At 36.5% G+C, this 26,496-nt stretch overlaps 3 protein-coding genes across 3 annotated transcripts; 2 read left to right on the forward strand and 1 right to left on the reverse strand.

Annotated features, from left to right (window-relative positions):
• The first annotated feature begins 2,527 nt into the window (after positions 1-2,527).
• LOC103336648 (AICARFT/IMPCHase bienzyme family protein) lies at positions 2,528-7,003 on the forward strand. The gene is made up of 12 exons (XM_008239729.2): positions 2,528-2,779; positions 2,897-3,011; positions 3,225-3,300; positions 3,542-3,638; positions 3,775-3,877; positions 3,994-4,127; positions 4,436-4,613; positions 5,052-5,206; positions 5,299-5,508; positions 5,844-6,191; positions 6,317-6,443; positions 6,673-7,003. The coding sequence occupies exons 1-12, from the start codon at positions 2,654-2,656 to the stop codon at positions 6,822-6,824; spliced, it is 1,821 nt and encodes a 606-aa protein (XP_008237951.2). The 5' UTR covers positions 2,528-2,653; the 3' UTR covers positions 6,825-7,003.
• Positions 7,004-7,403: 400 nt separating this feature from the next.
• Positions 7,404-12,174, reverse strand: LOC103336649 (MLO protein homolog 1-like). Its single transcript, XM_008239730.3, has 14 exons — positions 12,049-12,174; positions 11,920-11,977; positions 11,492-11,778; positions 10,627-10,743; positions 9,974-10,034; positions 9,652-9,737; positions 9,496-9,570; positions 9,330-9,418; positions 9,171-9,220; positions 8,997-9,037; positions 8,751-8,924; positions 8,462-8,497; positions 8,182-8,310; positions 7,404-7,805 (listed from the first exon to the last, which is right to left on the reverse strand). The coding sequence occupies exons 1-14, from the start codon at positions 12,172-12,174 to the stop codon at positions 7,425-7,427; spliced, it is 1,710 nt and encodes a 569-aa protein (XP_008237952.1). The 3' UTR covers positions 7,404-7,424.
• Positions 12,175-17,008: 4,834 nt separating this feature from the next.
• LOC103336650 (Vps51/Vps67 family (components of vesicular transport) protein) lies at positions 17,009-26,050 on the forward strand. The gene is made up of 21 exons (XM_008239732.3): positions 17,009-17,401; positions 17,975-18,114; positions 18,288-18,342; positions 18,489-18,596; positions 18,689-18,787; positions 18,893-18,970; positions 19,901-19,978; positions 20,340-20,480; positions 20,981-21,081; positions 21,171-21,238; positions 21,952-22,025; positions 22,172-22,238; positions 22,731-22,846; positions 23,338-23,604; positions 23,720-23,836; positions 23,980-24,051; positions 24,400-24,450; positions 24,597-24,824; positions 24,905-25,081; positions 25,568-25,696; positions 25,800-26,050. The coding sequence occupies exons 1-20, from the start codon at positions 17,222-17,224 to the stop codon at positions 25,685-25,687; spliced, it is 2,337 nt and encodes a 778-aa protein (XP_008237954.2). The 5' UTR covers positions 17,009-17,221; the 3' UTR covers positions 25,688-25,696; positions 25,800-26,050.
• The last annotated feature ends 446 nt before the right edge of the window (positions 26,051-26,496 follow it).

Consider the following 26,496-nt stretch of genomic DNA (forward strand, 5'->3'; position numbering starts at 1 on the left):
TTGCTGTATATGCTGGGTTAGAATACTTATTTTAGAATACGAGCACTAGATTAAAATAAAGTGCTTCGAAGAAGAACTTTAAAATAAATTCGTAATTTTCCGGGCTTCAAAGTGTATGTATGACGAACAAGACGTTCCTAAGGTCCAACTACGCGTTTCGAGAGGTGAAATGACCTCGGAAGACGCTCGATCAACCGAGTGGTCAAACTTTTCAAATTTGGTCAACCGAGCCCACGGCCTCCGATTTCCAATCCAAAAGTTCATATGGGTTCAACAATGTTTTTTATACATGTCCTACAAGTTTGGTCCGAATCAAATGGTCGGATCGCTTGCAATCATACGATCGGACGGTTACCGTTTAACCTAATCTTTGAATCATTAAATCGAACCATCCGGGACTCCGATTCACCATTCATGAATTCCTACACGATCCTAAAGATCTCTAGATCAAAATATTTGAAATTGGAGTTGATCCAATGGTACAAACATATCGAACCCAGATAAGGCCTAATATGCGTAATCCGATCGACAGTCAAACGATAATCAAATTCAAATACGAGCATACAGTCGTGATCAGGACGACATGAGGATCATTTTAGGACTAAATGGGTACTCAAACAGTGCCCACGAGCCGCTACACGTGTCGACAGCTCGTGGGTGCCATAGTAAATTCATGCGACCAAAAATTTCTCGAAACACCCAACAATACATATACCTATGTAACCAGGGCATTGAGTGAAACAACTTTTATTCTTGGACCGGCCCAAATAGTGACCGGAACTGGCCGGATACATGAGTCGAAAACCCACCAAACTTTAAGCGTTAAATCGAGTTTCAAAACACAAAAATTGATCCTGATCATCCCAACCATCAGCTAGAACACATTGAGAGGATGAAAAAGCATACATAGATCGAATAAATTGGTGGCCGGAATCGCCGGAACGAACTTAGGAAAATTTGGGTTAAAACCGGTCGATTTTCTCATCTTTTCGCTACAGTGGCTGGCGGTTAAGGCAGCGGAGGGGTGAGATGGAGAGAGGAGGTGGATGTTGTCCTTTTGGTACCGACCTTGTGGCCGGAGGTGGACGATGGCGGCGTCAGGAGGCCAAAATTCGATCGGCTGTTTTAGGAGGGTTCGTTCGTGCGGAGGGAGAAGGGCTCGGAGAGAGAGAGAGATAGAGAGAAGAAAATCAGACTTTTAAAAATTCATTTTTGAAATATTTACAGTTATGCCACTGGGCTTCTGTATATCGGAACTTCTTCGTTACAACATCGATTGAGCCCACCACGTATCTATGAACTCGTATTGACACGATCTACGTAATAGTACAATTCATTTCCCCAAAATAAGGATTAAAAAGTTACCAAAATAATCCTACCCCCGAGGGTTAAAATTGTAATTTCATAATGAAATAAATTTTAATAATTTAAATGGGTAATTAAAATAGGGCCGGGTTGTCACTTTGTAGATGTCATATTTATTATACAATGGAGCCTTAGTGGCCAAGTAAATAATAAATTCATATTTCTATTTACAGTAGGAAATTAGGAATTAAAGTAAATTAATTACAATTATAATAGGAATCATTGGTGTGTAAAGAAAGTAAGTCAATGGTCCACAAGTAAAGCCAACAGATTTAGGATGCATTGTGGCTCCTGGGTGGTGTAGTTTTTTATATGAGGATTAGGTTTTACTTGCTGAGGATTTGGGGTGTATTAATTATAATGTTTATTTGGTAGTGTTTTTAGCTGGTGCAGACATATTATCGATTTTAGTAATTCAGATTTTAGCAATACAGACATGATATTTGTCAGCTGAATCTGTCTCAAGTCCTTTTCATTTAAGAAACTAAAAAAGATTTATAAAAAAAAGAAAAAAGAAAAAGAAGAAGATAAAGCCCTTTATATTGAAGTGTAGGTGCCACAGAATGCTCCTTTGTAAGATTTAATTGTCTGAAGGCTTCGTCCTTAATTCATTTGATATGCATTTCAGCATACTCGAATTTCTGAGCCTCAGCCTGCAAGTGTAAAAAATTGGTTCCTATTCTTTTGCCTGTTTCAAGTGTCGAGTGTTTTCCTTCAATTTGACATTTGCAATGAGATTTTAGAGCTCTTTTCTTTACAAGTTTGAGTTTGCAGTAACAATGTCATACTTGATCCCTCCAAGTGATTTCTGTATCCATTTATTAGACATACATTGAGATAAACTAGTATTCTCAGTTGATCTGTGCTTCCCCGTGGTGAGTATTAGATACGGCTGCGGGTACGATACGGCTTTAATACGCATTGGTACGGGAAATGATGTATCATTGGCTTTTCTATTATGATGACCACGGGATATGGCGTTGATACAGAACCAATACACCAAGGATACGGTCCCGATATGGTCAAGATACAGATAGGGGTTAGTTTGAACTTATATGAACATTTATGTGGCCTTTGTGAAAATCATAAACAATATGGGGTCAAAATGTAATTTGTAAAACTTGATTTTTCATAGCCTCCTCTTCTGGACAGAAAGAGGAAACGGCTAGGTTTTCCCCCCACTTAAAATAAACGGCGGCGCCACATTTGCAACATAGCTCCGCATTTTCTACTTTACTGTCTTCAACTGTTCTCTCTCTCTCTCTCTCAGAAGTGTTACGAAAGAGAGATGCTCGGTCTGGGTCTGGCTGTTGGTCCTGCTGCTCCTGCTGCCACGACACCCAACACCAATCTTCTCCTGCTCTCCTCCAACAAGCAAATACAAACCAATTTCTCTTCTTCTTATTTTCTCACGGTATCTGCCTCTTCAATTTCTTTATTTCTTTTCGTATCTTCATACATATATTTATGTTTATATTTGTACATGCGTAAAACTCTCTCTCTCTCTCTCTCTATCTTTTGTGGCATACAGCCTTGTTCAGTCAGAAACGCGCATCTGCTGCATTCAAGTTGTAGAACAATTAAAGCCATGGCGGCTGAGGATACCTTTACAGTGACAACCCATGACTCCAAATTTCCTGCCTCCGGTATACTTGTGCTTTTCCAATGTTATGTTTTCTTATTACTTTTTTGTGCTATGTTTTAATTGTAGTTTTTTTTGTTTTGTTTGCATGTCTATGTTATCTGGGTTTGTTCTTTCGTGCTTTCATTTTTCCCCCCTCTCTTTCTATCATTATTCTTTATCCACTATTAAGTTGAAGCCTAATTTGTGATTCATGTAATTTTTTTTTTTTTTTCAGGTAATAGGCTTGCTCTGATATCATTGTCAGACAAGAAAGATCTTGCTTTATTGGGCAATGGGCTTCAGGACTTGGGGTAATTTTGAGGAGGCTACCTTTTTTTTAAAAACCAAATATTGATTCTTTGCTGTGGTTAAGGATTATCACCTCGTATTATGTCATTGTTAATCGTTATGCACTACTATTTATAAGGGAGTAAAACATTCTCAATTACTTGTTAGTCAGCTTGACACTATTTACTTCAATTGCATTATTCAAATAGAATAAATAAAGACACTTTATATGTTTTTCATGATCGTTGGTTTAATGAACTGTAGGTATAAAATTGTTTCGACTGGAGGAACAGCATCTGCTTTAGAAAGTGCTGGGTTGTCTGTCACTAAAGTGGAACAAATTACGTCTTTCCCGGAGATGGTATGGCATCTTGTTTTTTTCTTGATTACATTAGACAGATTTTCCTTGTGTGGAAAACTCACACTATGAAATATCTGAAATTGGGCTCTAACTGTATTCTGTGAACTAGTAACATGACGTTAGATTTGTATTGTAGCTTGATGGTCGTGTAAAAACTTTACACCCGAATGTACATGGCGGTATCCTTGCTAGAAGAGACCAAAAGCATCACATGGAAGCTCTTAGTAAACATGGAATTGGTGAGTTCAACTGTAAATTCTTTTACCATGCCTGCATTACTCTCTCTCTCTCTCTCTCTCTCTCTCTCTCTCGTGTAAAATGTGTTATAATTAATTTCTACAATTTATTTGAACAGGTACTTTTGATGTGGTTGTGGTGAATTTATACCCCTTTTACGAAAAAGTTACTTCAGCAGGAGGAATAGAGTTTGAAGATGGAGTTGAGAATATAGATATTGGTGGTCCTGCCATGATTAGAGCAGCTGCAAAGGTTGTTTATCAGAATGGAAGTGCTAGCATATTTTTGGTCCATAATTTTATAAATCTTACTAGGTTTTACTGAGTGCTTGGCTCATAGGCACTAGAGTTTTTCAAAATCCCTGCCATCAGCTAGCACCAGGGATGGATGCATATAGATTCTGCATTTGGCTTAGCTAGGAATGTAAAATACGTTTTATACAGTATGGCCCATAATTTACTTTCTCAACAACAATCCTAATAACTAATATAATATCGAGGATGTAAATTTGTTTCAGTATTTTTATCTGATGTTCCAAAGTGAATATTCTTGTTAAACAGAATCACAAAGATGTCCTGGTGGTGGTTGATTCAGAAGACTATCCTGCATTGCTAGAATATCTTAAGGGAGACAAGGTTGATCAACAATTCCGAAGGAAGCTTGCATGGAAGGCTTTCCAGCATGTTGCTTCTTATGATTCTGCAGTTTCAGAATGGCTGTGGAAGCAGACTACAGAAGGTACTTCTTTGATTTGCTTGTTTTTATTTATAAACTAGCCTTCGTAAGGCTAGTTTTATGGGTGAATTATACAGTCTAACTTTGCTTATATTTTATAAATTTGCATATTAAATTATTAAGTACACACTACAATCAAAATTGACATGTCCAATCATCAGGTATATTGCAATATCTTGAGTCAACTATTCGATATTCATAAAACAGAACTATGAGTTAGTGGAAATGACCTTGAAGAGAGGAGGGGGATTCATCTAATAGATTCCAATACTCTTGATGTTCATAATATAGTACAAGGGGTTAGCTTGTGTGGTGAGGGGGAGAGAGCAGGACAGAGGGGGAGATAGTAATGTCTCTGGAAATGCACTTTTTAGTTCATTTTTATCTTTTTCTTGTCATGATGGGCCACATAGATTGACAGCCTTCTTTATTTGTTTGAAGACAAATTCCGTCCGAGCTTAACGGTGCCTATACTGCTCAAAAGTCCCCTTCGTTATGGTGAAAATCCTCATCAAAAGGCTGCATTTTATGTTGACAAGAGTCTTTCTGAGGTCAATGCTGGTGGTATTGCAACTGCTATCCAACACCATGGGAAGGTACAAGACATGTTCCTATCTATTGGATTCTACTTAGAATAAATCTTTGATAGGGATGAGCAGCATTGAAACCTTTTACTTTCTGCATGCAGGAGATGTCATATAATAATTATTTAGATGCCGATGCAGCTTGGAATTGTGTGTCAGAGTTTAGGAATCCTACCTGTGTAGTTGTGAAGCATACAAATCCTTGTGGTGTAGCTTCACGTAATGATATACTTGAAGCATACAGGCTTGCTGTCAAAGCAGATCCCGTGAGTGCATTTGGTGGCATTGTAGCATTCAACATAGAGGTTGATGAGGTGAGTTGGAGTTTTCAGGGTCTGACCTGGAATTTATGCACGAGATGAGATCCAATTTATTATGCACTTCCCTAATCCTTACTATTATTATTTTGTACTGAAAAAAAATTGAACAAAATCACTCAATTCTTTACTGCTTAAGCCAAGACTCCAAGGGCTAGCTAAGTCACTTTCTTCTCAATGAAAGTTCTGCATGCGCAAGTGATGGACAAGTTTAACTTGAGCCAACTGATTTAGTCTGAAAAGCTAGCACTGAGAAGTTTAACTTGGTAATATATTTCCCTATTTTGCGTATTGCTCTGTTTTCCTAAGCTCTGGTTTTGCTATGTTTGCAGGCTCTTGCTAAGGAAATCCGAGAGTTTAGAAGCCCGACAGATGGTGAAACTCGGATGTTCTATGAGATTGTGGTTGCACCCAAGTACACAAAGAAAGGGCTTGAAATCCTCCGTGGAAAATCAAAGACTCTAAGGATCCTTGAGGCAAACAAAAATGAGAAAGGAAAGCTTTCACTTAGACAGGTTGGCGGTGGGTGGTTAGCACAGGACTCGGATGATTTAACTCCCCAAGATATACAGTTTAAAGTTGTTACTCAGAAGGCTCCACAAGAAAGTGAGCTTGGTGATGCAGAGTTTGCATGGTTGTGCGTCAAGCATGTCAAAAGCAATGCAATTGTAATAGCAAAGGTTGTCTTTCTTTGTTTCACCTTTAAAACCCCACCCCTCCTCAATTTTATTATATTTTGGTATGCAGCTTTGATTGAATTGGTTGGTACTTTTAGACAAATATCTGATCCTGAACTTATGGGCAGAATAATTGTATGTTGGGTATGGGAAGTGGGCAGCCAAACCGTCTGGAGAGTTTAAGAATAGCCTTGAAGAAAGCAGGAGAAGAGGTCAAGGGTGCAGCTTTGGCCAGTGATGCTTTCTTCCCATTCGGTAATTACTAGCTCTTGCAATAACTTCTGTTTCTATTATTTAACACTGAAAGGCCAGAGGAGTACTATTTGATAATTATTGGAGTCTAGATGAAGTTATATAGTTTTACTAATCCATAATACAAGGAATAGTCAAATTCTAAATTTTTTAGTGAGAGGAACTTGTACTAAACTGGAAAAACATGAAGGAGCCTTTATATTAATCTGATTGATGCTTGTTTTACGAACAGCTTGGAAAGATGCAGTGGAAGAAGCATGTGAGAGCGGAGTTAGTGTTATTGCAGAACCTGGTGGGAGCATCAGAGATGGGGATGCTATAGACTGCTGTAACAAGTATGGAGTTTCACTTCTTTTCACAAATGTGAGGCACTTCAGGCATTGATAACAATTTTCTGCCTTGGTGCTTGTCTTGGGACCTTAGGTCTGAATCTGTTGTTTTCATAGGATTACTGAGTTTCTTTTTGTTCTCTCCTGGAGAAGTTCCTGTAGATGGTTGCTTGGCATCCGGGCAAGTCATAATGAATCTTTTTTTGGGTATAAAATAAGGGCTTAAAAATCAAATTTCACCGAAAATTTCATATTTATTGTGAGATGGAATGGAATTCTCAAAACTTGCAGAATATTTCCTGATCTTTTGGAGATCAGTCTTCATCTTGGTTGAAAAGGGAACTTGGCTATATTTCTAAATCTTGAAATGACTTCAACTATAGCTATGATTTCAACCAGTAGAGTGCTAAATAGTTGATTAGGGTATTAGAATTGATCTAATTTCTGCCTGAATTCAAATTTCAATACAAACAAGTTCCTCAAAATTTGAGCATTTTAAATTTTATGACTTAATCAACAAGCTAAATCCTGATAATGGTTTAAGAATTTATCCCTAAACTAAATTTTAGAGTTCGAACATGCATCTCTCCCTTTATCTTCTTTTGTATAAAATTTGATGAATTATAGTTGTTGGCTAAGGATAAAAAATAAAAAATCAAGGCTTAACAAATGAAAAATCAACGCTATGCGATCCTTCTCTCCTTAGTGCTGCAGGTTGATCTTCTGATCTTATACCATTCCCATCATGTGCGGAGCCCTCCCTCTCCGAGAGATCAGTTTCAGATTGATAAGATACCGATCTAGGGGAATTAAGGACGCTTTCGAGGTCGGATTGATTGGACCTGTGCTTTTGGTTGTGAAGCAAATGCAGTGGGGATGAACCCTGGCTTGGTGTATTTTCCCCACTTACAAACCCTGAGGAAGAAGCATCACCTGCTTTCCTCAACTTCTTTCTCTGCTTTGCAGCCTTCTGCCAATTCTTAAGAGCCTTTGCCGTTTGCTCCTCGAAAATTGCTTTCTTCATGTGAGATCCCATCTGCACGTTAAGATACGATACATGCATGCATAAATATGGATAATTAAATATATTATAGAGAAATTAATTTCTCAAAAAAGAAAAACTTAAACAATTTTTTCAGTGCTTGTAACTAAAATGCTCCTCCAAATTTGGGTGTTATATGAAAGACTGACTGATGACCACTTAGCTATAGTGTTATGAATATGAAAGCATATGCAAATGTGGGTTAAGTCAGTTGGCCAGGCTAGTGAGCCAACTCCCTTGATTTTAAGTCCCCTTCCCCTAAATTACATTACTTTAGAGTAATAGATTATCACTTGTATAAAAGATGAAATGAATATGAAAGCATACATGCATATTTCTAAAAGAGGATGTCTAATTTTGAAATACTCACTTGTGTAATCAAAGCGTAAAGAGGAAAGGTAATGTAACTGCATAGGATCTGTAGGGCTACCCCAAGGAAAACCCTTGTCAGTATCAGAGGCAAGTTTTCGTGGAAGCATGATGTGAACCCAAATTCAGACTGCAAATATTATCATAGTATATATAGTTAGTATACAGTTCAGAGAGTGCACATAATTACCAATATAATAATTTACTTAGTTCCTATGAATAATTCTTAGCTAAGAAAAGGAACAATATTAGCTAGTATTGGTTTAGGGTTAATCACTTACAGATGTCCATAAGAAATACGCCATTTGGAAAGCGTTCTGTGCATGCAGCAGGCAAATCCATTAATATATAGCATTTCCTATATGTATATATACATAAGATTTATATGGATGCATGCATGCAGGCAAGCATATTAGAGCAATGTTGTCTTGCCAAAATAGTGTAGTTATGTTGTAAAATTGTGAATCTTAGACCACGAATGGTTGGTCCGTATTTACAGTTGGATAATATAATGATAATTTATATATAGCATATGATGTTGATGTCTATAAACTCTGAGCTCTCACTCACCTGGAATAATGTGAAATGAATTAAGAGGAGAATCCACTCAGGGCGATTAAACCAAAAAAACTTGTTGCTTGGCTCTACAACGGGAGCGCCTTTAACAACTGTAGTTCGATCATGCATTTCTTGAGCCATCTCCATGATGATAAGCTCAAGCTTTGTACCCACCAGAAGAAGAATCTGCAGTACAAAAATATTAACGATAGAGGACTTGAAGAAGAAGAAGAAGAATAAGAAGAAGCTAGCACTTACGACGAGTGGCGCCAATGACAACCAAGTGAGCGTGTGCCATTCTGTAAAATAGGAGGTATTTATTTATCAGTATATTTTAAAGTATTAATGATAGATTGACCACCAAGAATTTAAAACGTGCTTTTTGTGATCTCTGTGTTTCGGAAGAGAGATATAAGAGGGAGAGAGATTTACTGTGAACATTTAGAACCAAAAACACCACGGCAAAAATCCATAGTGGTATACTGCAAAATCAATAAATTAAATTAACAAACAATAATTAGTAGTACAAGGAAGAGATGAGAGAGAGAGAGAGAGAGAGAGAGAGAGAGAGAGAGAGAGAGAGAGAGAGACCTAATACCCACGACGACCTTGAAGTCATCTTCCATGGATCTCTTAATATACTTATGGAAGTCAAATTTGCTATTTGGAGCAAAATGTGCCTGCATGTTGACAATAAAAAAGTAGTTAGGGTTGGGCCAAAACTACATCACAAATGGTTTTATATATAATTACTCACATTGATGAATCCGTGGCGCATGGTCAAATAGTCCACCTTCGTAACTGAACCAAAGAATTGCCTGAAAAATGCCACCTACAATGTACATATGTATGGAAGAGTTTATTGTTATAGCAACTAAGAGCTTTGGTTAATTTCAAATAAAGAAAAACTTACAATCCATCTTATTCCAGGCATTGTAGAAAATCCAGAATGACGCTTCACAAACGAAGTTTGTCGAGTAAACCTGAACCTTGAAGGGTCTGGGAGATGAAATAAGATACATAATTTGCAATTGTTCAATCACATGGACTCGTTTGGTAGCACTTCGGTTTTTTGTTTTCAGAATTTATTTTCTCTTTTAAGAAAAATGTAATTAAAATCAGTTCAGAAATTATGGAAAAATGTTAGAAAAATGATAGAGATGGAGAAAGGTGCATGAAACAAAGACTAAAAGAACAACTATTTTAAGTAAAAATAATAAAATATTAATTAATACCATTTGTGAATTGATATTCCAAGGACGAGGTCTCTGATTCCCAAGCTTTCCATTTCTTCATCTGGTCAACATAAAAGCCGATTATAATTACATAACTTCTAATTAATTCATTAACTTTTTATTTGAAATCTAAATGGGAATTCTACTATCCAAAAATATTTTGTGGTGGTCCAGTCCTCATATCACATTTCCATGACACGGCTAGAGAACTGCCAAGCCACAAAATTACGAGTAGAAAAGACTAAGTGTCGATATATTCTAAGATGCAGAAGTATATAAATATATTCTAATGCTTCATTATTGGATCCCAAATTCTGACCCCATTCAACTACTTACTACAATAAATAATAGGCTAATTCATATTTTATCAAAAAAATTGGCTAATATTATTGTTACACAAGCTGCACTTCCTCAATTTCTTGCCATGCCCTACATACATATATATAGGGAATCTAGATAATATGCAAATAAATAAATAAATATGATCAAGGGTCTCGTTCATTGTGCCATACGAGCAATTTATATTGTCAGACAGTCTGATAAGAAAACATACATTTCCTTTTTTAAATTCTAATTTCAAATCCATGTTGTGTTGTGTGTATAAAATAAAGCACAATCGTATGTGTCACAGTGTGATGGTACCGTATACTTACTTTGGCATGCGCGAGTGCCATAGTAAGGACACTATACAGAACATGAAAAACCGCAAGCACGAAGATGAAGATGTGCAATTGGTGCATCCCAGATGGAGATATCAGCGGCACTTTACCCTACACATGTACAAAATATTTATTTATAATAAGAGCATTAAATGCAAAAAATTATATTTGAATTTGATGGTATACGTGACAATTTGACTTATTACATATTTTGACGGTGTGTTTGATATGATAATATTTATTGTTTGATATTCTTTATTTTTATATCTTTTTTTTTTATTGTTTTATAGTTTTATAGGGAAATAAATATTTAGTTTAATTAAATAATCTTCAAACTATTTTTCTTATTTTGTATGTAAGCAATGGTATGGAGGGGCATGCTCACTTCTCTAACCAACTGGTCTAATCCACATCTCCAACTATTTTTACCAACGAATTTCTATTTTCCAAAAACTCTCTAGTTAATCAGTATTAACTAGATGGAAAAAAAATTCATAATTGAAACTCTAAATGAAAGAAAAATAATTTTATTTGAGAAGAAGAATTCATTTTGCAAACGGTAAGAAAACTAAAAGGAGTTTCTTCAATATCCGAGACTCAATTTGAACCCGTATTATAATGTGAGCATTCAACTTAATATCCGAGGCCCAAAACCATTTAAAAAATAAAGCTTTAATTTTCCGATGTACATTCACACCCTCAACATGTCATATCTCCACGGACAATTTGGCAAAGCGGCGGAGATGCTCTAAGGAGATGGGGGCGGCAAGGATCATTAATTAATTAGTTACGTTCATTTTATTAATTATGTGTATATTATAATATTAATGTTGATTTAATGAATTAATTAAGTACGTACCTCTGAACAAGCAGAGGAGTCTCCTCCACTAGGGGCGGCTAAAACCCGACGCCATATCATGGTTTCAGCAAATTCCAGTAACTTTCGTCGCCTATCATTATCATCACCATCTCCTCCTCCTCCTCCTTTGTTTTTGTCATCATCCTTGCCATCCCCATCATCTTTATACTTGCTCTCAAGCTCACATGGAAGCATCGTATTTCCGTACTTTTCTGGGATGCATATTTTTGGAAGATATCGTGTGCCCACCGTAAGTAGTAGAGATATGAATCCCAAAAGCATGAGCTCTGCATGCATGGATGTACTATATATATCAAAGGGTCTAGAGAGCCAGGAGAAATTATCATCACAAGAAAGGAAAAAAAGAAAAAAACTAAAATAATTATTTATCAGCATTATGTAAGTAATGATATGGAAATTACACTGACCAGCTTTTATTTTCTCCAAAGCTTCAAGCATAGCTTTCTTATTGCGTTTCTGGAACCACTGTCGTTATAAAAGTAAACATTGAAATCTTGCATTATACATGTATATATACGTATTTATTAGGTACATACCTTTCCAAGAGCATGAATTGCTTGTTCTATAATTATAGAAATAAGTATGAAAACTGCACAGGCAATGGCAACAGCCCATGTGGGTGTCTCTTTTAAAGACCTTTCTCCGGCAGCTGCTGGAGCCATGGCTGCCTTAATTACCCTTTAATCACACTTAATCAAACTAATTAATATGTACTATCTAGCTAATTCTTGAAGAGAATCGAATTAACGTAGGCAATGATGATTTTGGTATTTAGGATTCCGGGATTTTTTATTCTTCTCTCCGAGGAGGTATATATAAGGACTTACAGGCAACTTTCGTTTAGGTTAGGGAGGGAGAACAAAATCCAAACCTTGTGATGATATATATAGCACATTGGATTGTTTCAATATATAAATCAATCACACGCTATAAATTTGTCATATGCATAATGTTTTTTTGTGGCTTGTCCTAAATGGTACGTAGGTTATCCGTCGAGCGGTTGTGGAACAATTAATCCTTCTTATAATTATAATGTTGTTGGTTATTATAAATGTATGGAACAATTTAAAAATCAAGCCGGCCGGCTTTTGGAGCCAAAACGAGAATATGCATGTCATGCCTATAGAACCAACACCTAATAGTATAATCTTTCAATCAATTATAATTTTACATAGAGTTTTCTTCTTGTTCTTTCCTTTTCTCCTTTTTTTTATATTAAATCAATGAAGGAAATTGTTATCAACACTTCAAAATAATTATCGTATACTCTTCCATAAGAAATATTACATCATGGCTATTTTGGAGTTCTAATAATAGCTAAGGGTTAATGTTTCAAACAAATCAACATCGTAAGACACATACCCTGTCAAATTTCTTAAAGCCATAGACATGGTAAGACACATACCACGTCGCTTCTCAAGTAATATGCGACATAGATGTTATTAAAAAACGTCTATGGTATTGAAAAAAATGATAGGGACATAGAATGTTCTTTCAAACTTCGATTTTTCTTCCAGTGGAACTCGAACGATATTGCTTTTGGACAAGAAGTGATGTGGATAATCCACAACGGTGAATCACCGTCGTGATAGGGGTTTTTAAAGCATGTTGGTGGAGTAGACGTTGCTTTTTCACCTTGAATCATGACGGTTTTCCACGGACGTTGTTTTCAATTTTTGGCATAGTGTTTATTAAGGATATGGGTGATGGGTTTCTTAGAAGATACCGAAGTGAGGAAGAGTTCTTCATCACTAGAACACCCATGTTTTGTTGCTTTTCATCTTAGCACATTGCTGCGTTATGCCCTTGCTTACTCATTTTGTTGAGTACTGGTTTGTTTATCAAATCTATGCATGGTTAGAATTGACAAGTAATTATTATTTAAATATGTACACTTTTCTTTTGGTATTTGACCCAGTCTTCTTCCCAAGATTTCCAGTTGTAGTTCTGATTGTGTTTTGTATGGCCTTGCTTAGTCCAACTAGGAATTGTTCAATCTACGTAATTAATTTCATCAGCTTCTTCTTCTAGCATTGTATAAAATTTGCTATGTCCGACTAATTGTCAACGGTTCTTTCAATTACATTGGGATGACGTTAAGTACAAGTGAGCTCCATTTTGAATTTTTTTTTTCTTTCTGAAAACAAGAAACTAATTTCGATTTATTGTTGTGGCGGTCAAGTATCTCTTTGTTTTTATTTGTTGGATACTTAGGAATCAATATCGCGGAGGTAATTTTGATTTGACAAGCTTGTGATATGTATTTTTTTCAGAGTGCTGTTATTTTCACCCCCTTCCTTATTTTCCCACTTAATTTATCTTCAAAAATTTAAAGATAAATTTACTCCTTTGTAAAATGGCTTCTAAAGACTTGGGGAAAAAACCTCTAACTCACGATATATTATCCAGTCCTATTGAAACCAAGCCCTATATATTTAAGTTACATTATAGTTATGAATATATTTTCAAGTACAAACTATTCGGCAAGGATATCTCTCAAAACGTTCCTCCAAGTTAAGAGGTGACTGGAAATGAATGTATTTCATTATTGATATAGGCGAGGGATGCTGTACTACTATCGCAAACCATGGAATCGGCCATCTTTAAGTCATTAGTTGGAGCACAAGTTACAAAACTGCTTACTTGATGTTAATTACATTGTTTCAACATGGGGTCAATCTTCTCCACATAAGCATAGTTTCCTAACCTAGCCGCCACTTACCCAACTGTTAGTTAAGTTTTTTTTGTGAAGCACATTCTTCATTGATTCAATCTAGTTCCCCTCATTGCAATTACAACTTGAAAGAAAGTGACAATAATTAAAAGTACTAGTGCAGAGAAGTGAGCAAGCCCTAGCAATTACAAATCGATACCAAGTGTTGGCAGAGCAATAAACTTTAAATATAATAATTAGAGTTGTCAACTAATTATCTTGGTACAAGATGGTTGTTTGAGTTCAAAAGAGATCAGGTGTTGATCGAGTTTAAAGTCTTTTTCTCATAAGAAAAGTTTATATTTGAGTTTCGTGTGTTCAGCTTGTTAGATATTTAGTCGTTTGTTTTTCAATAAACTCCTATTTGTTAGGAAGTCTGTTGTGTTTACCTATTCCTTAAGAGAATCCCAGATTATTAGGAGTTGTTAGTCGTGGGATTAGAGGTTGCTTTATTTTCTAGCTTTCAGTTATTTGCATTTGTATTTCATTAGATTTTAAGTCAATGAATCAGCATCGCATTCCTTTTACTCATTCTGCAGCAAACACAGTTTTTAGTTTTACAACAATTTGGTATCAGAGCCCCCCACTGGGGTCTAATTTGAAAAAGCAGTAGCTTTCATTCTTGCCGCAGCAAGATATTCAATGGCTTATGAAAACAGCTTTGTGCAACCTACGATTCCACGCTTCGATGGTCACTATGATCATTGGAGTATGTTGATCCAAGGAGTACTGGACTCTCGTGGAAATCAGCATTGATGTGCACACTAGTGAGACTGTTTTGACAGAAGCGCAGAGAAAGACATTGGATGATCAGAGATTGAAGGATTTGAAGACAAAGAATTATTTGTTTCAAGTAATCGATCGTGCCATTCTCAAAACCATCCTGAAGAAAGACACTACTAAAGACATCTGGGATTCAATGAAGACGAAGTACCAAGGCACTGCACGGGTGAAACGTGCACAACTCCAATCTCTTCACAAAGAGTTTGAAATTCTTCATATGAAGGAAGAAGAGTTAGTAAATGATTACTTTGCAAGAACATTGTCAATTGCAAACAAGATGCGCATCCATGGAGAAAATTGGAAGATGTTGCAGTCATTGAGAAAATCCTTCGCTCAATGACACGCAAATTTGACTATGTGGTGTGTTCCATTGAAGAATCAAATGACATTAATAGTCTTTCGATTGATGTGTTGCAAAGCTCACTGTTAGTTCATGAGCAGAGGATGACCAGCTATGTTGTGGAGGAGCAAGCCTTGAAGGTCAATACTCATGAAGGAACTACTTCTTCAGGAAAAGGTAGAGGACGTAGAGGACTTCGTGGAAGCAGCAGAGGTAGAGGACGCCAACTTTCTTACAACCAAGGAGCACAATTTGACAAGGCAAGTGTGGAATGTTATCACTGTCACAAGCTTGGCCACTATCAGTATGAATGCTCATACAAAGAGAAGGAAACCAAGGTAAATTTCGCTAAGACTGAAGGAGAAATACTCTTGATGGCTTACATCGACAAGAAGGAGATTTCATCAGGTGATACTTGGTATTTAGATTTGGGTTGCTGCAATCACATGTGTGGAAACAAGTCTTTATTTTATGATTTGGAAGAAACATTCAGAGAAACTGTGAAGCTTGGGAACAACTCTTGCATTTCTGTCATAGGAAAAGGGGATATCAAATTCCATATGAAGAACAACACTGTGCAGACAATTTCTAATGTGTTTTGTATCCCAAATTTGAAAAGCAATCTCATCAGTATGGGCCAGCTGCAAGAGAGGGGTTATATCATCATCATCCCGCAAAGCCAGTGTCAAATTCATCATCCAGAGAAGGGCCTAATAGTAGAAGCAAAAATGATAGCCAATCATATGTTCCCTCTGCACATTCAGTATGATGCCCAGAAGTGTCTCTCGACAAGAGTGCAAGATCCAACATGGTTGTGGCATCTTCGTTATGGTCATTTGAGTTTCAAAGGCTTGAAAACCCCACATGAGAAGAACATGGTGGAAGGACTGCCTAAGATTAATTGTCCCACAGAAATGTGTGAAGATTAATTGTCCACAGAAATGTGTGAAGACGAAATCTTAAATGAATATTCCTGTAGAACGAAAATTGCTCCCACAAATTGGTGTTTTTATTGAGAGATTTGAGATATGCTTAATGCGATGCTCTCGAATCCAAATTAAGGGAAATCCGTATCCCCCCCCCCCAATTCATTAATTCTATCATCGGTTTCATATGAAACCCTCAAATCACTATGGTGAGAGGCCCCACTATGAAGAATACGACGAACTGCATGTCGGCAAAAATTTCTCTAGGTACCCGAGGGCCATTTTCCTCTCTGTCAAAAAAAACAAAAACAAAAAAACAAAAGCTTCTGCAAGCAACACAAAGAAGGAAAAATGGAGAAAACAACATACTGCTGTGTTGCCGGTATCGACCACTAACGACGCAGCCTATTCCACCATGAACACTTGTAATTAAATGCTGTTTTAAATATTTATTTAATATTATTATTTTATATGAAGAGGAAGCATTTATGTTAAACTAAAAAAAAAAAAAAGCATTTATAATTTCCTAAATTAAGAAGTATGGTTGGAATTGAAATTTTACAAATAACTCTTAAAATAGTTTTATAGTGGATGATTGTGGATGCTCTTAACTCCTGTAACTACAGTACAAAATCAGGAAAATTGAAATTAGGCACCAAATTTGATTTTGAGCCAAACTCAGTGACAAAAAATGTAATTAATCCCCTCTGTTTTTTTTTTTTTCAAACGCCTTCTTTTCTGCGTTTTATTTCTTCAGTTCTTCTCCTCTCTCGCTGTCTCTCGTCTCCTTTCTTCTCTGTGTCTCTGTCTCGCTTTCTATCTCTCGTCGTGTTCCTCTTTTCTTCCCTGTGTCTTTGTCTCGCTCTTTCTCTCGTCGTCTTCCTCTTTCTTTCTATTCTAGCCGGAGTCGAATCCGTTCAGATAGTGAAGAAGAAGAAAAATTAAGAATGGAGGTGGACGATGTGCCACTGGACGACAAGGCGAAAAGAATGAGGGATCTGCTATCGAGCTTCTACTCCCTAGATCCTTCAATGTCCTCCCCAGACACTAGTTCCTCATCCAAGTACGCCACTCTCGACGCCATTAACACCACCTCATTCGATCCCGACCAGTACATGCATCTCCTGGTACGATCTCTTATTTCTCACTCCCTTATGTTTTGCAAATGGAGGATTCACTTATTTGTTTATTTAATTTTCAAACAAACTTTACTGGGTTACCAAATGACTGATAATTAGGGCAGATTTAGTGTTATGCGAAGAATTTGATGTTTGTAGCTCTGTTAGAGACAGATGGTTTGGAAGATTCTTCATGTTTGTAGCTAATATTTGTAGAGTTAAAAAGAGGTATTACTTGCGATTAAGAAGCAGAGGTCTAGTGCTGAGCTGGGAACATGGGCAAAGGAAAGAAACTGTTTTTTCTTATAGCACAAATGGAAATGGGCATTTGGTTTAGAATCAGGCTAGTGGACTTTATATGAACACAGATGTCATACAGTAATCTACTCCTTTCTCAGATAACATGGTTGCATACTTGGATCCATTTACTTGATGGAATGTATGATGGATAATTAATTATATGAGATACCATGAGTTATGATATTCGTAATTTCAATAATCATAATGGATTAAATTTTGTTATTGAAGATGAGGCAGAAATTGAACTTTGAATCATAATTATCAGTTGTATGAACTATGTAGGTACACAAGTCAAATTTGGAAGGGCTTCTACAGAAACATGTTGAAATGGCTGCTGAGATAAAGAATCTTGACACTGACTTACAAATGTTAGTATATGAGAACTACAACAAGTTTATTAGCGCGACAGATACAATTAAACAGTAAGTTTTTACTTTTACTTATTTGTCTGTGTTTGCATGATTGGCTAAATCTCTGCTACTACCATATCATTTATCTATTTTTGCTTGTTGTGTATCAGCTTCTAGAAAACATAACCAAAAGTCTCTTATAATGTTTTGGCGTTAACAATTTTATTGTTATTTTTTTCCAACAGGATGAAAAGTAATATTGTTAGCATGGAGGCAAATATGGAACAGCTCCTTGAGAAGGTACATCCAATTTTTTTTCCTTTTTTACCCAGGTCTTGCGGAAACTGTGTTTTCATTTGAAAGTAAATATAGGGAAGAAAGGAGGGTAAAGGAAAGAAACTGTGTTTTCATCCAAATGGCTTACATTCACAGTGCAATCATTGCAGATAATGTCTGTGCAATGTAGGAGTGATGGAGTCAACACTTCTCTATTTGAGAAGAGAGAACACATAGAAAAGTTGCATCGCACACGCAACCTTCTTCGTAAAGTTCAGGTTTGAAGCGGTATATATTTATGGTCTTATGATGCTAAGGGTTTTAAGTGTGTCTGGCAGTGACGTAAATTTCATTTTCCATGGAAAGGCAGTTCATATATGATCTACCTGCTAGACTTGGAAAGTGTATTAAATCAGAAGCATATGCTGATGCGGTCAAGTTCTATACTGGAGCAATGCCAATTTTTAAGGTAATTTCTTTCTCCTATGATCTTTTGCACGTGGGACTAATTTTCACTTTGTGGAATTTGTTTTCAATTGTCTTGTTTCTTTTTGGTTGGACTCTTTATTATTAGGCATATGGAGACTCGTCGTTTCAGGATTGTAAGCGAGCATCTGAAGAAGCAGTGACCATAATTATTAAGAATTTGCAGGTTTATCTTTTTCTTCCTATTTTCATTTCATTTTATACTATGATCAGGCTGGTTTTTCTTTCGACCCATGCCTAACCAGGAGCCATTAGATGTCTTTTCCTTACTTGCCTTGCAATTTTTCTTTGGTGGGTTCTTGTTAAGTTTCTGCAGTTGAGTTAGTGCCACTGTGTTGGATGCTGTCTTAGTTTATGTGTTTAGGTGCACACAACATAGTCCTGCATTTGCATTAATACATAGATTGGTGTTAGAGGTAGTTTTCTTGTGGAAGTAGTACCATCACTATTTGAAATTCTTAATCTTAATTAATTATGCAGTATGTTAGGTATTATGCCTATATCTCAGATGTAGGATTAGCTTTAGGTTTGCTATATGTCCAACATTCTATATGTACTATGTAACAGTCCGGTATTACCCTTTGTGGTTGATAATTTATTTTAGTGAAAGGGTTCTGGTTGAAATGTTTGGGTAGCATTTGCTTTGGATGAATACAATGTTTCAGTAATGTGATGCATGGGTCGACCTAAAAAGCTCTTCGAGTGCATGGGCTTGGTGTGAGTCTTGTGATTGAGATGTTCTTGCTGGATCCTATAAGACAATAAGTAATAGTTATGAATCAAGGGACAACATTTTCACTGTCTGTCAAAGTTATTACTTATTATCCGTTACTTGTGTTTCTGGGGTCTATTACAGTACTATCTTAAGCATACTTTCACAGAAGAATGGACATTCACCTTCTGATGTGTGACTTTTATCAGCATTAATGTAGTGCAGAAAATTTTTGACATCTTTATCTTGATCTGTAGCCCATCAGATTTTTAGAAAAGCCAAGTGTTTAAAATCACAATTCCATGCTGAAAAATTTACTGACTGTAACTTTATCTAGGTTTGTTATGAAACGTATCTTATGATTTTTCATATTATTGTCTTCAGGGAAAGCTGTTCTCGGATTCTGAATCTATACAAGCAAGAGCTGAGGCTGCTGTGCTTCTTAAGCAATTGGATTTCCCAGTTTGTACTGAACTTTTTATTTATTTATTTATATAAGTTTGTCAGTTCAGATTATTAACAAGTTGTGGCTCTAACCAAAGAAAGAGTATTCAATATTTGATTGTTAGTAATGGTGTGAACATATTGCTCAAAATGAAATGGGTAGACATTTGAAAATGAGGTTATTCTCTTATTTTTGTTGTTATTTGCATCCTAATCATTGTAAGTTTTGTAGTAATTGAGGCATAGATGCATACTGCTTTTTATTGACTAGTGGAATCTTAACAAAGCAAATACATTAAAAAGGAAATTCCAATAAGTTTTCAAGTATTTTGTATTACATTGATGTGCATTTGATGACATATTGCCGACCTTTTGGCAGGTGGACAGCTTAAAGGTGAAACTGCTTGAGAAGTTGGAACAATCTGTTGCCGGCCTTCAGCTTAAGATAGAAGATATAGGTAATGCTTCAGTGGATTCTAATGATACTTCTACTGACACAGTTCCTGCTACTGCACATGAGGTGAGTACTTATTTACATTGGACATCATTTTGGTTATCATCTTTGGCAAGTAGTGTATGACGGCTTGAACTGAAAAGGAACCTTAAAAAATCATTATGGAGGAGCATCTTTAGAAATTTTTTTGATTAACTTATGCATTAGGGTGATTTAAGTCAATTTATAATCAGTCTTTTAGATTGGTAAATCAAGTTCTCTGGAGACTGGTTGGTTTTGGTTACAACTAAGTAATATCTTAAAAGATTCGTTTTTCCTTGCTGGAGAGTGCTTCAAACTTTTAAAGATATTTGGATAAAGTGAAAGAGCAATAAGTTAAGTTTAGAAGAACATGGTACCTGTATTGTACTGAAAGTTTTTATTAAACTTAAATGGGCATTCAAGTGCTTTTCCCCTTGTGCTTCATGATTACTCCCCGCTCATGGTTACATATTCCCTCTTTCTCTTATATATCTGTAACTCATAACTGCACTAATGAATCCCTGACTTATTCACACAAAATTTAGACTTCTGTTTGTGAGTTTGCGGAGGCTATCCGTGCTTATCGTGTAATATTTCCTGATTCGGAAATGCAACTAACCAAACTTGCACACGACTTGGTTAACAGGTAAGGGGGCATATCTTTTTGTTAATTGAGATACCTTGTTGTATGGTAGCAATTTTCTCATGGAGTGTACTTGATGTTTGTTTCTCTAGGCACTTTGAAACCACTGAGCAATACATAAAGACACAAGTTTGGTCGGCAAACCTACTAGGTGTTCTTCGTAAGTATTAACAATGTGTTATCACACACACCATCCTTAACATTGGTCTACGTCTACCCCACCTATGGAAAATGGAAATTTTAACTCTTAAGTATCCGTCAACTCTTCAGCTTTTGGTCTATTTAAGTATGTGTTTGGGCATCTTCATATTGTAAGAACGTGTGTAATTGTTGTTTTATCCTAAGAAGTTCCATTGACATGATCTGTGCTTTCTCTATTTTGATACCCTTTTTGCACTATAATGCCTTTTACCCATCGTTTTGAAAATCCAATTAACTTTTACTTAATTAAAAGGAAAAAAGATTCTCTTGTAGATGAATCTTTTTATACTTGTATCTACTATGCAACAAATGTGAAGGTTTCCGGTGACTACCAGAAGACTGCCTTCAGGGAACTGACAAAAGCGGCCACATTTGGCAGTGAGCTTTGTGTATCAATGTTTTTCTAACAGAACCTTTGGGCTAGCTTTGCTATGCTGCTACTAAGCTAGTCTTTCACTTGGGTCTTCCTAATTGTTAGCATTTAAGAGGCAATTTTCACCTTTCCACCCATTATTGTCCGTTTAGATGTCATGTAAGATTAAACTGTTTAATGTTTGCAGGAAAGAAAAAGAATCAGACCCTTCCTGTTTTAAATTTGATGTCAGTTCCTTGTCAATTTAAACCTGAAAATCTTCTCTTGAAATGCTTAACCAAAACCCTTTTTCCATGCAGGGATTATATGGAGAGATGTACTTCTGATGGATGATGTGTTACATGAGGCTGCTCTCTCCGACTATTCTCTGGAGGTCTCCCTTAAATAAATTTCAAATTTTTTTTTTTTATAATACTGTTTGCAGCATTTCTTCCAAACTCTCAAGAACTGAAAGTAGATTCTTAGTTTTTTGGGTTGAAGAATGGTTCTAAGCGTAGAAGGTAATCTATGTCGTTGCAGCCTGCTCGGGTTGCTGTGAAACTGTATGTTAGCAACAAATTCTCTCATCTGCTAAGCAGTATTTCAGGTTATTCATTTCTTGCAGTTCAAAGTTATTTTTCTTCATAAATTCTTTCTACTCTTAAGCCCTAATCTCAACTTGTTGGGGTCAGAGACATGGATACTTTTTGGCCAACATTTGGCCCTATTTAAGGCCATATTTTCTGTTAAATCCGTATTGTTCCTGCTCCTTTTCAGATTTTTGACTCATACCATTTTAGACTTGCTAGTCAAATCAACTGAAAATGGAAAAAATGAAAAGATTTGAAATTAAATTGATAAAGCAGTTGACCCATTGTAAACAACAAGAGTATAATGTTCAATGGACGAATCTTGTAGAGGAGAATAACTTGATAGGCTTGGAATGGTGTACGTTAACCTGGTCACAGATTTGGAAATATTGTCATTTGACCTTTAACAACTGAGGATCACACACACACCCACACTCTCTCTCTCTCTTGCGAGTTTTATTTTTTTGTTCTGGTGACACAATTTGAGCTGAATTTGTTTGAACTGGCAGATGCCCTCACAAAAGCCCACACTAGACAGAAGGATAAAGGAGAAGAGTATTCCTTGCAAGTTGCTCTGGAGGGTGGCAAAAAGGCAGTGCTCCAAGGCAGCATGGATGTGTTACTGGTACTGTATGAGATACCATGTAGTCTATGTTACTGCACTTAAACTATGCTTGCATTGCATAAATCTACAGCTTCATCTCTCTCATGTCTTAATATACCGATAATTGATGGAACTGTTCCCTCCATATATACTCATAAAGTTGGAGCCCATGTTTGTTTGAATGGTGGCTATGTGCTTGTGTGTTTTACACATGCTTCCTGGAACTTATATTTGGATATATGCGGGGTTGACTACATAAATGCAGCTGATACATTTTTTTTTTCCGTTTTCGGAATATGGGTCTAAACAATTTGGCCATTTTTTGTTTTAAGTCTTCCTACAGTATCCAAGAAAAAACTCTACATACATTGTTGATTTCAAACTTCTCATTTCTTTAATTTTTTTCCCCCTATTGCTGTTGGCATATTAACCCCTTTACAAGTGCATGATTTCTTACTCATCAAAAGAGGGACAAATTGATGCTCATCTCTTCATTCTATCATTTGTTTCAGGACTTCCGCCAACTTCTAGATGATAATTTGGGCCTACTAGTTAAACTGAAAGACTTGATTATTGATTGGGTCCAAGAAGGATTTCAAGACTTCTTCAGGGCACTTGATGGCCACTTTCTCTTGCTTTCTGGCAAGAATAGTTCGGCCACTCAAGATCAGGGTTTGACAGAGGGAATACAAGATGACAAAGTTCTGGCTGGGCTTGTCCTTGTGCTGGCCCAAGTTTCTATTTTCATTGAACAAAATGCTATCCCGAGAATCACTGAGGCAAGCAGCCAACTATAAGAATTATGTTTCATGCTAAAAAAAGTGTCAATACTGTAGTTATATTTTCCTCCATATCCTCAGGGCTTGCATTGAAGTTTCATCTTCTAATTGTCAGGAAATAGCTACTTCCTTTTCTGGTGGTGGTGCCAGGGGCTATGAATATGGACCTGCTTTTGTTCCTGGAGAAATTTGTCGGATTTTCCACTCAGCTGGTGAAAAGTTTCTGCACATTGTATGAATTAAAAAATTTCTGAATTCTGAATTTTAGGTTATTCAAATGCATTTTATTCCATGGGCTACTATGATTAAACCACTTTTATCCGTTACTTATACATTCATTTGTTAACAAGTAATGTTTTGATCTTCTCTTTTCAGTATATAAATATGAGAACCCAGCGGATATCAGTTCTATTAAAGAAGAGGTTTACCACCCCAAATTGGGTCAAGGTAAGCTTGTTGTAGGGCAATATTTCAATAATAGGAAGTAGTTAGCATGTGGACTACACCATTAATGGCATGTTTACTTATCAGTAATGGGTATCAGAATGATTCCAATTCCTTCTTCGAATCTGTGGGTATTGGACTGATTCCAATTCCTTCCCCTGCATTTACTTACACGTACGGGATAAAGAATTGTGCATGGTAAAATCTGTAATCAAATACCCTAAACACGGAATCAGATCAACTTAGGGGGAGTAGTTGATCCGATTCCAATTCCTTATTCCCAAATTTTTAAGTTCCCCAAAATAAATTTACCTACCAATGTAAATACTTTTGATTTTTACTTTTTTGCAGCACAAGGAACCCCGGGAAGTTCATATGTTTGTTGATTTATTTCTTCAAGAGGTAAGTACTTTTTTTTTATGCTCCCCCATATATTGTTATCTCTTGGAATAACAGTAAAGTTGAGGGGAAAATTGTTTGGTGCTTGGTTTCTTAAATCTATTTAATGTTGTCAGATTGCATAAACTTTCCTGTCTTTCTTGTGTTAGTTGGAAGTAATTCGAAGTGAAGTTAAGCAGATTTTACCTGAAGGGATTCGTAGACACCGACGGGCTGATAGCAATGGAAGCACTGCCTCATCACGGAGCAATCCATTACGAGAGGAGAAATTGAGTCGGTCAAACACCCAAAGGGCCAGGAGCCAGCTGTTGGAAACCCATCTAGCAAAACTGTTTAAGCAAAAAGTTGAAATTTTTACGAAAGTTGAGTTTACACAGGTATTGAAGTACTTTTTGCTCAAACAAATATTGGTGCTGGTTTAGGAACAACATGAACTGTGTCTGCTTGCAAATTGCAGGAGTCTGTGGTAACAACCTTGGTAAAACTTTGCCTTAAAAGCTTGCAAGAATTTGTCAGACTCCAAACATTTAATCGAAGTGGATTCCAGCAAATTCAGTTGGATATTCAGTTCTTGAGGACTCCTTTAAAGGAAATGGCAGAAGATGAGGCTGCCGTTGACTTTCTGCTGGATGAGGTATTGAGAAAACCGTCTAAGCTCTGCATCCTGGACTCTAACTTTGTATAGCTGCTCTGCTTGAGTTCATATCTGTATATTGCCTTTTCTTTTGAATTGTTAATGTTGGAAACCTCTAAGTTTGTGTAGCTGCTCCGCTTGTGTTGTATCTGTATATTGCCTTCTCTTTTGAATTGGTAATGTTGGAAACCTCTCTCTCCCTCTCTAAACCTTTTAAGGACTCCTTTCAAGAGGTGAGGGAAAGGGAAGGTGTTCCATTGTTCATGATTCAAAACTTATGTTTTTTTAAGACCTTTCCTATTGAGAGGGGTGATAGTATACTAAACTCACACACATTATACAGATGTTAAGAATTGAACCCAAGACCTTGCCTAGAGGAGCAATTGCTCCAAACCACTACATTAGTGGGTCCTTTGCCAGAACCTATGTTAAGAGTTTTGGAATTTCAGGAAAAAATAATTGGTTTGGGCATCTTTTATTGAGCAGGTAATTGTTGCAGCCGCAGAGCGTTGTCTTGACCCAATTCCTTTAGAGCCTGCCATCTTGGACAAACTTATACAAGCAAAGTTGGCGAAGACCAAGGAACAGAATCCAAACTCTCCGTAGCATCTTAAGGTGCAGAAATTTTGCGACCTTTCATTCTCTCTTACTCTCCTCCCATGCTATATTCTTTAAAACTTGCCTTAGTTTCTAATTTGATTATTTGGTTTTTTCATAGGTTTCACTGTGTAAGACGTATGTATGAAGAAAACAATTTTTCACAGGTTTCACGGAGGCTGAGGCTCTAAGATCCTCTTGATATCGAAGGGCATGTACAATTCGTGTATTTGATCTGGCTTTGAAATATCACTGCATCTGTAAATGCTTCAAGGCTGCAGTAGAACAATTGCCAGAATTCTTTCAAATGCATGCTCATCATACACTCGGCAAATGACATTTTCTTAATCAATTATATTCCCTTGCTTGAAATGACACTTTGCTTTCCTCATGTTTTGTATGTGACAGATAATATATCATTAGTAAATAATATTTCTGTTAATGCCCGAAATAGGAAAGAGTAAACACAAAGGAAAGATACAAGAAGAAAGGACCAAAGGAGAAATGCATCAAACTGGCACCGTATTCTAGAACTTCACATTGCACCAAGCACAACATTTTTGCGGTTTTATTTAACGAATGTTGTCTATGAGATTTGAATTCTCCGTCCCTTTTTCTTCCTTGTACAATAAAAATAAATCTCATTATAAAAATACGGTAAGTTTCAATTAACAAAGCATTTTATCCTATGAAAATGGCACATCGAGCATGCAGAGCGTGAGAGGAATTCAGTAACTTGGGTCAATTTGGGTTTTCAGATCTCTGTCCGTGTCCTCCCCTTCTTGTCTCTCTGTTAGAACCCAACCATTGCAGCTCAC

This window comes from Prunus mume, linkage group LG7, assembly GCF_029339155.1.
Source record: "Prunus mume cultivar Tortuosa linkage group LG7, ASM2933915v1, whole genome shotgun sequence".
NCBI classification, from domain to species: domain Eukaryota; kingdom Viridiplantae; phylum Streptophyta; class Magnoliopsida; order Rosales; family Rosaceae; genus Prunus; species Prunus mume.

Bases quoted from the DNA above. Each gene is read 5' to 3' on its own strand.
- LOC103336648 (XM_008239729.2), top strand. From the start codon at position 2,654: ATGCTCGGTCTGGGTCTGGCTGTTGGTCCTGCTGCTCCTGCTGCCACG. The intron at 2,780-2,896 runs GTATCTGCCTCT...TGTGGCATACAG, and splicing joins CTTCTTCTTATTTTCTCACG to CCTTGTTCAGTCAGAAACGC. The intron at 3,639-3,774 runs GTATGGCATCTT...TTTGTATTGTAG, and splicing joins TTACGTCTTTCCCGGAGATG to CTTGATGGTCGTGTAAAAAC.
- LOC103336649 (XM_008239730.3), bottom strand. From the start codon at position 12,174: ATGGCTCCAGCAGCTGCCGGAGAAAGGTCTTTAAAAGAGACACCCACA. The intron at 9,738-9,973 runs GTATTAATTAAT...TTCATCTCCCAG, and splicing joins GGAATATCAATTCACAAATG to ACCCTTCAAGGTTCAGGTTT. The intron at 7,806-8,181 runs GTGAGTATTTCA...CTTAACGTGCAG, and splicing joins TTTACGCTTTGATTACACAA to ATGGGATCTCACATGAAGAA.
- LOC103336650 (XM_008239732.3), top strand. From the start codon at position 17,222: ATGGAGGTGGACGATGTGCCACTGGACGACAAGGCGAAAAGAATGAGG. The intron at 22,239-22,730 runs GTTATTCATTTC...TTGAACTGGCAG, and splicing joins TCTGCTAAGCAGTATTTCAG to ATGCCCTCACAAAAGCCCAC. The intron at 23,605-23,719 runs GCAAGCAGCCAA...TCTAATTGTCAG, and splicing joins CTATCCCGAGAATCACTGAG to GAAATAGCTACTTCCTTTTC.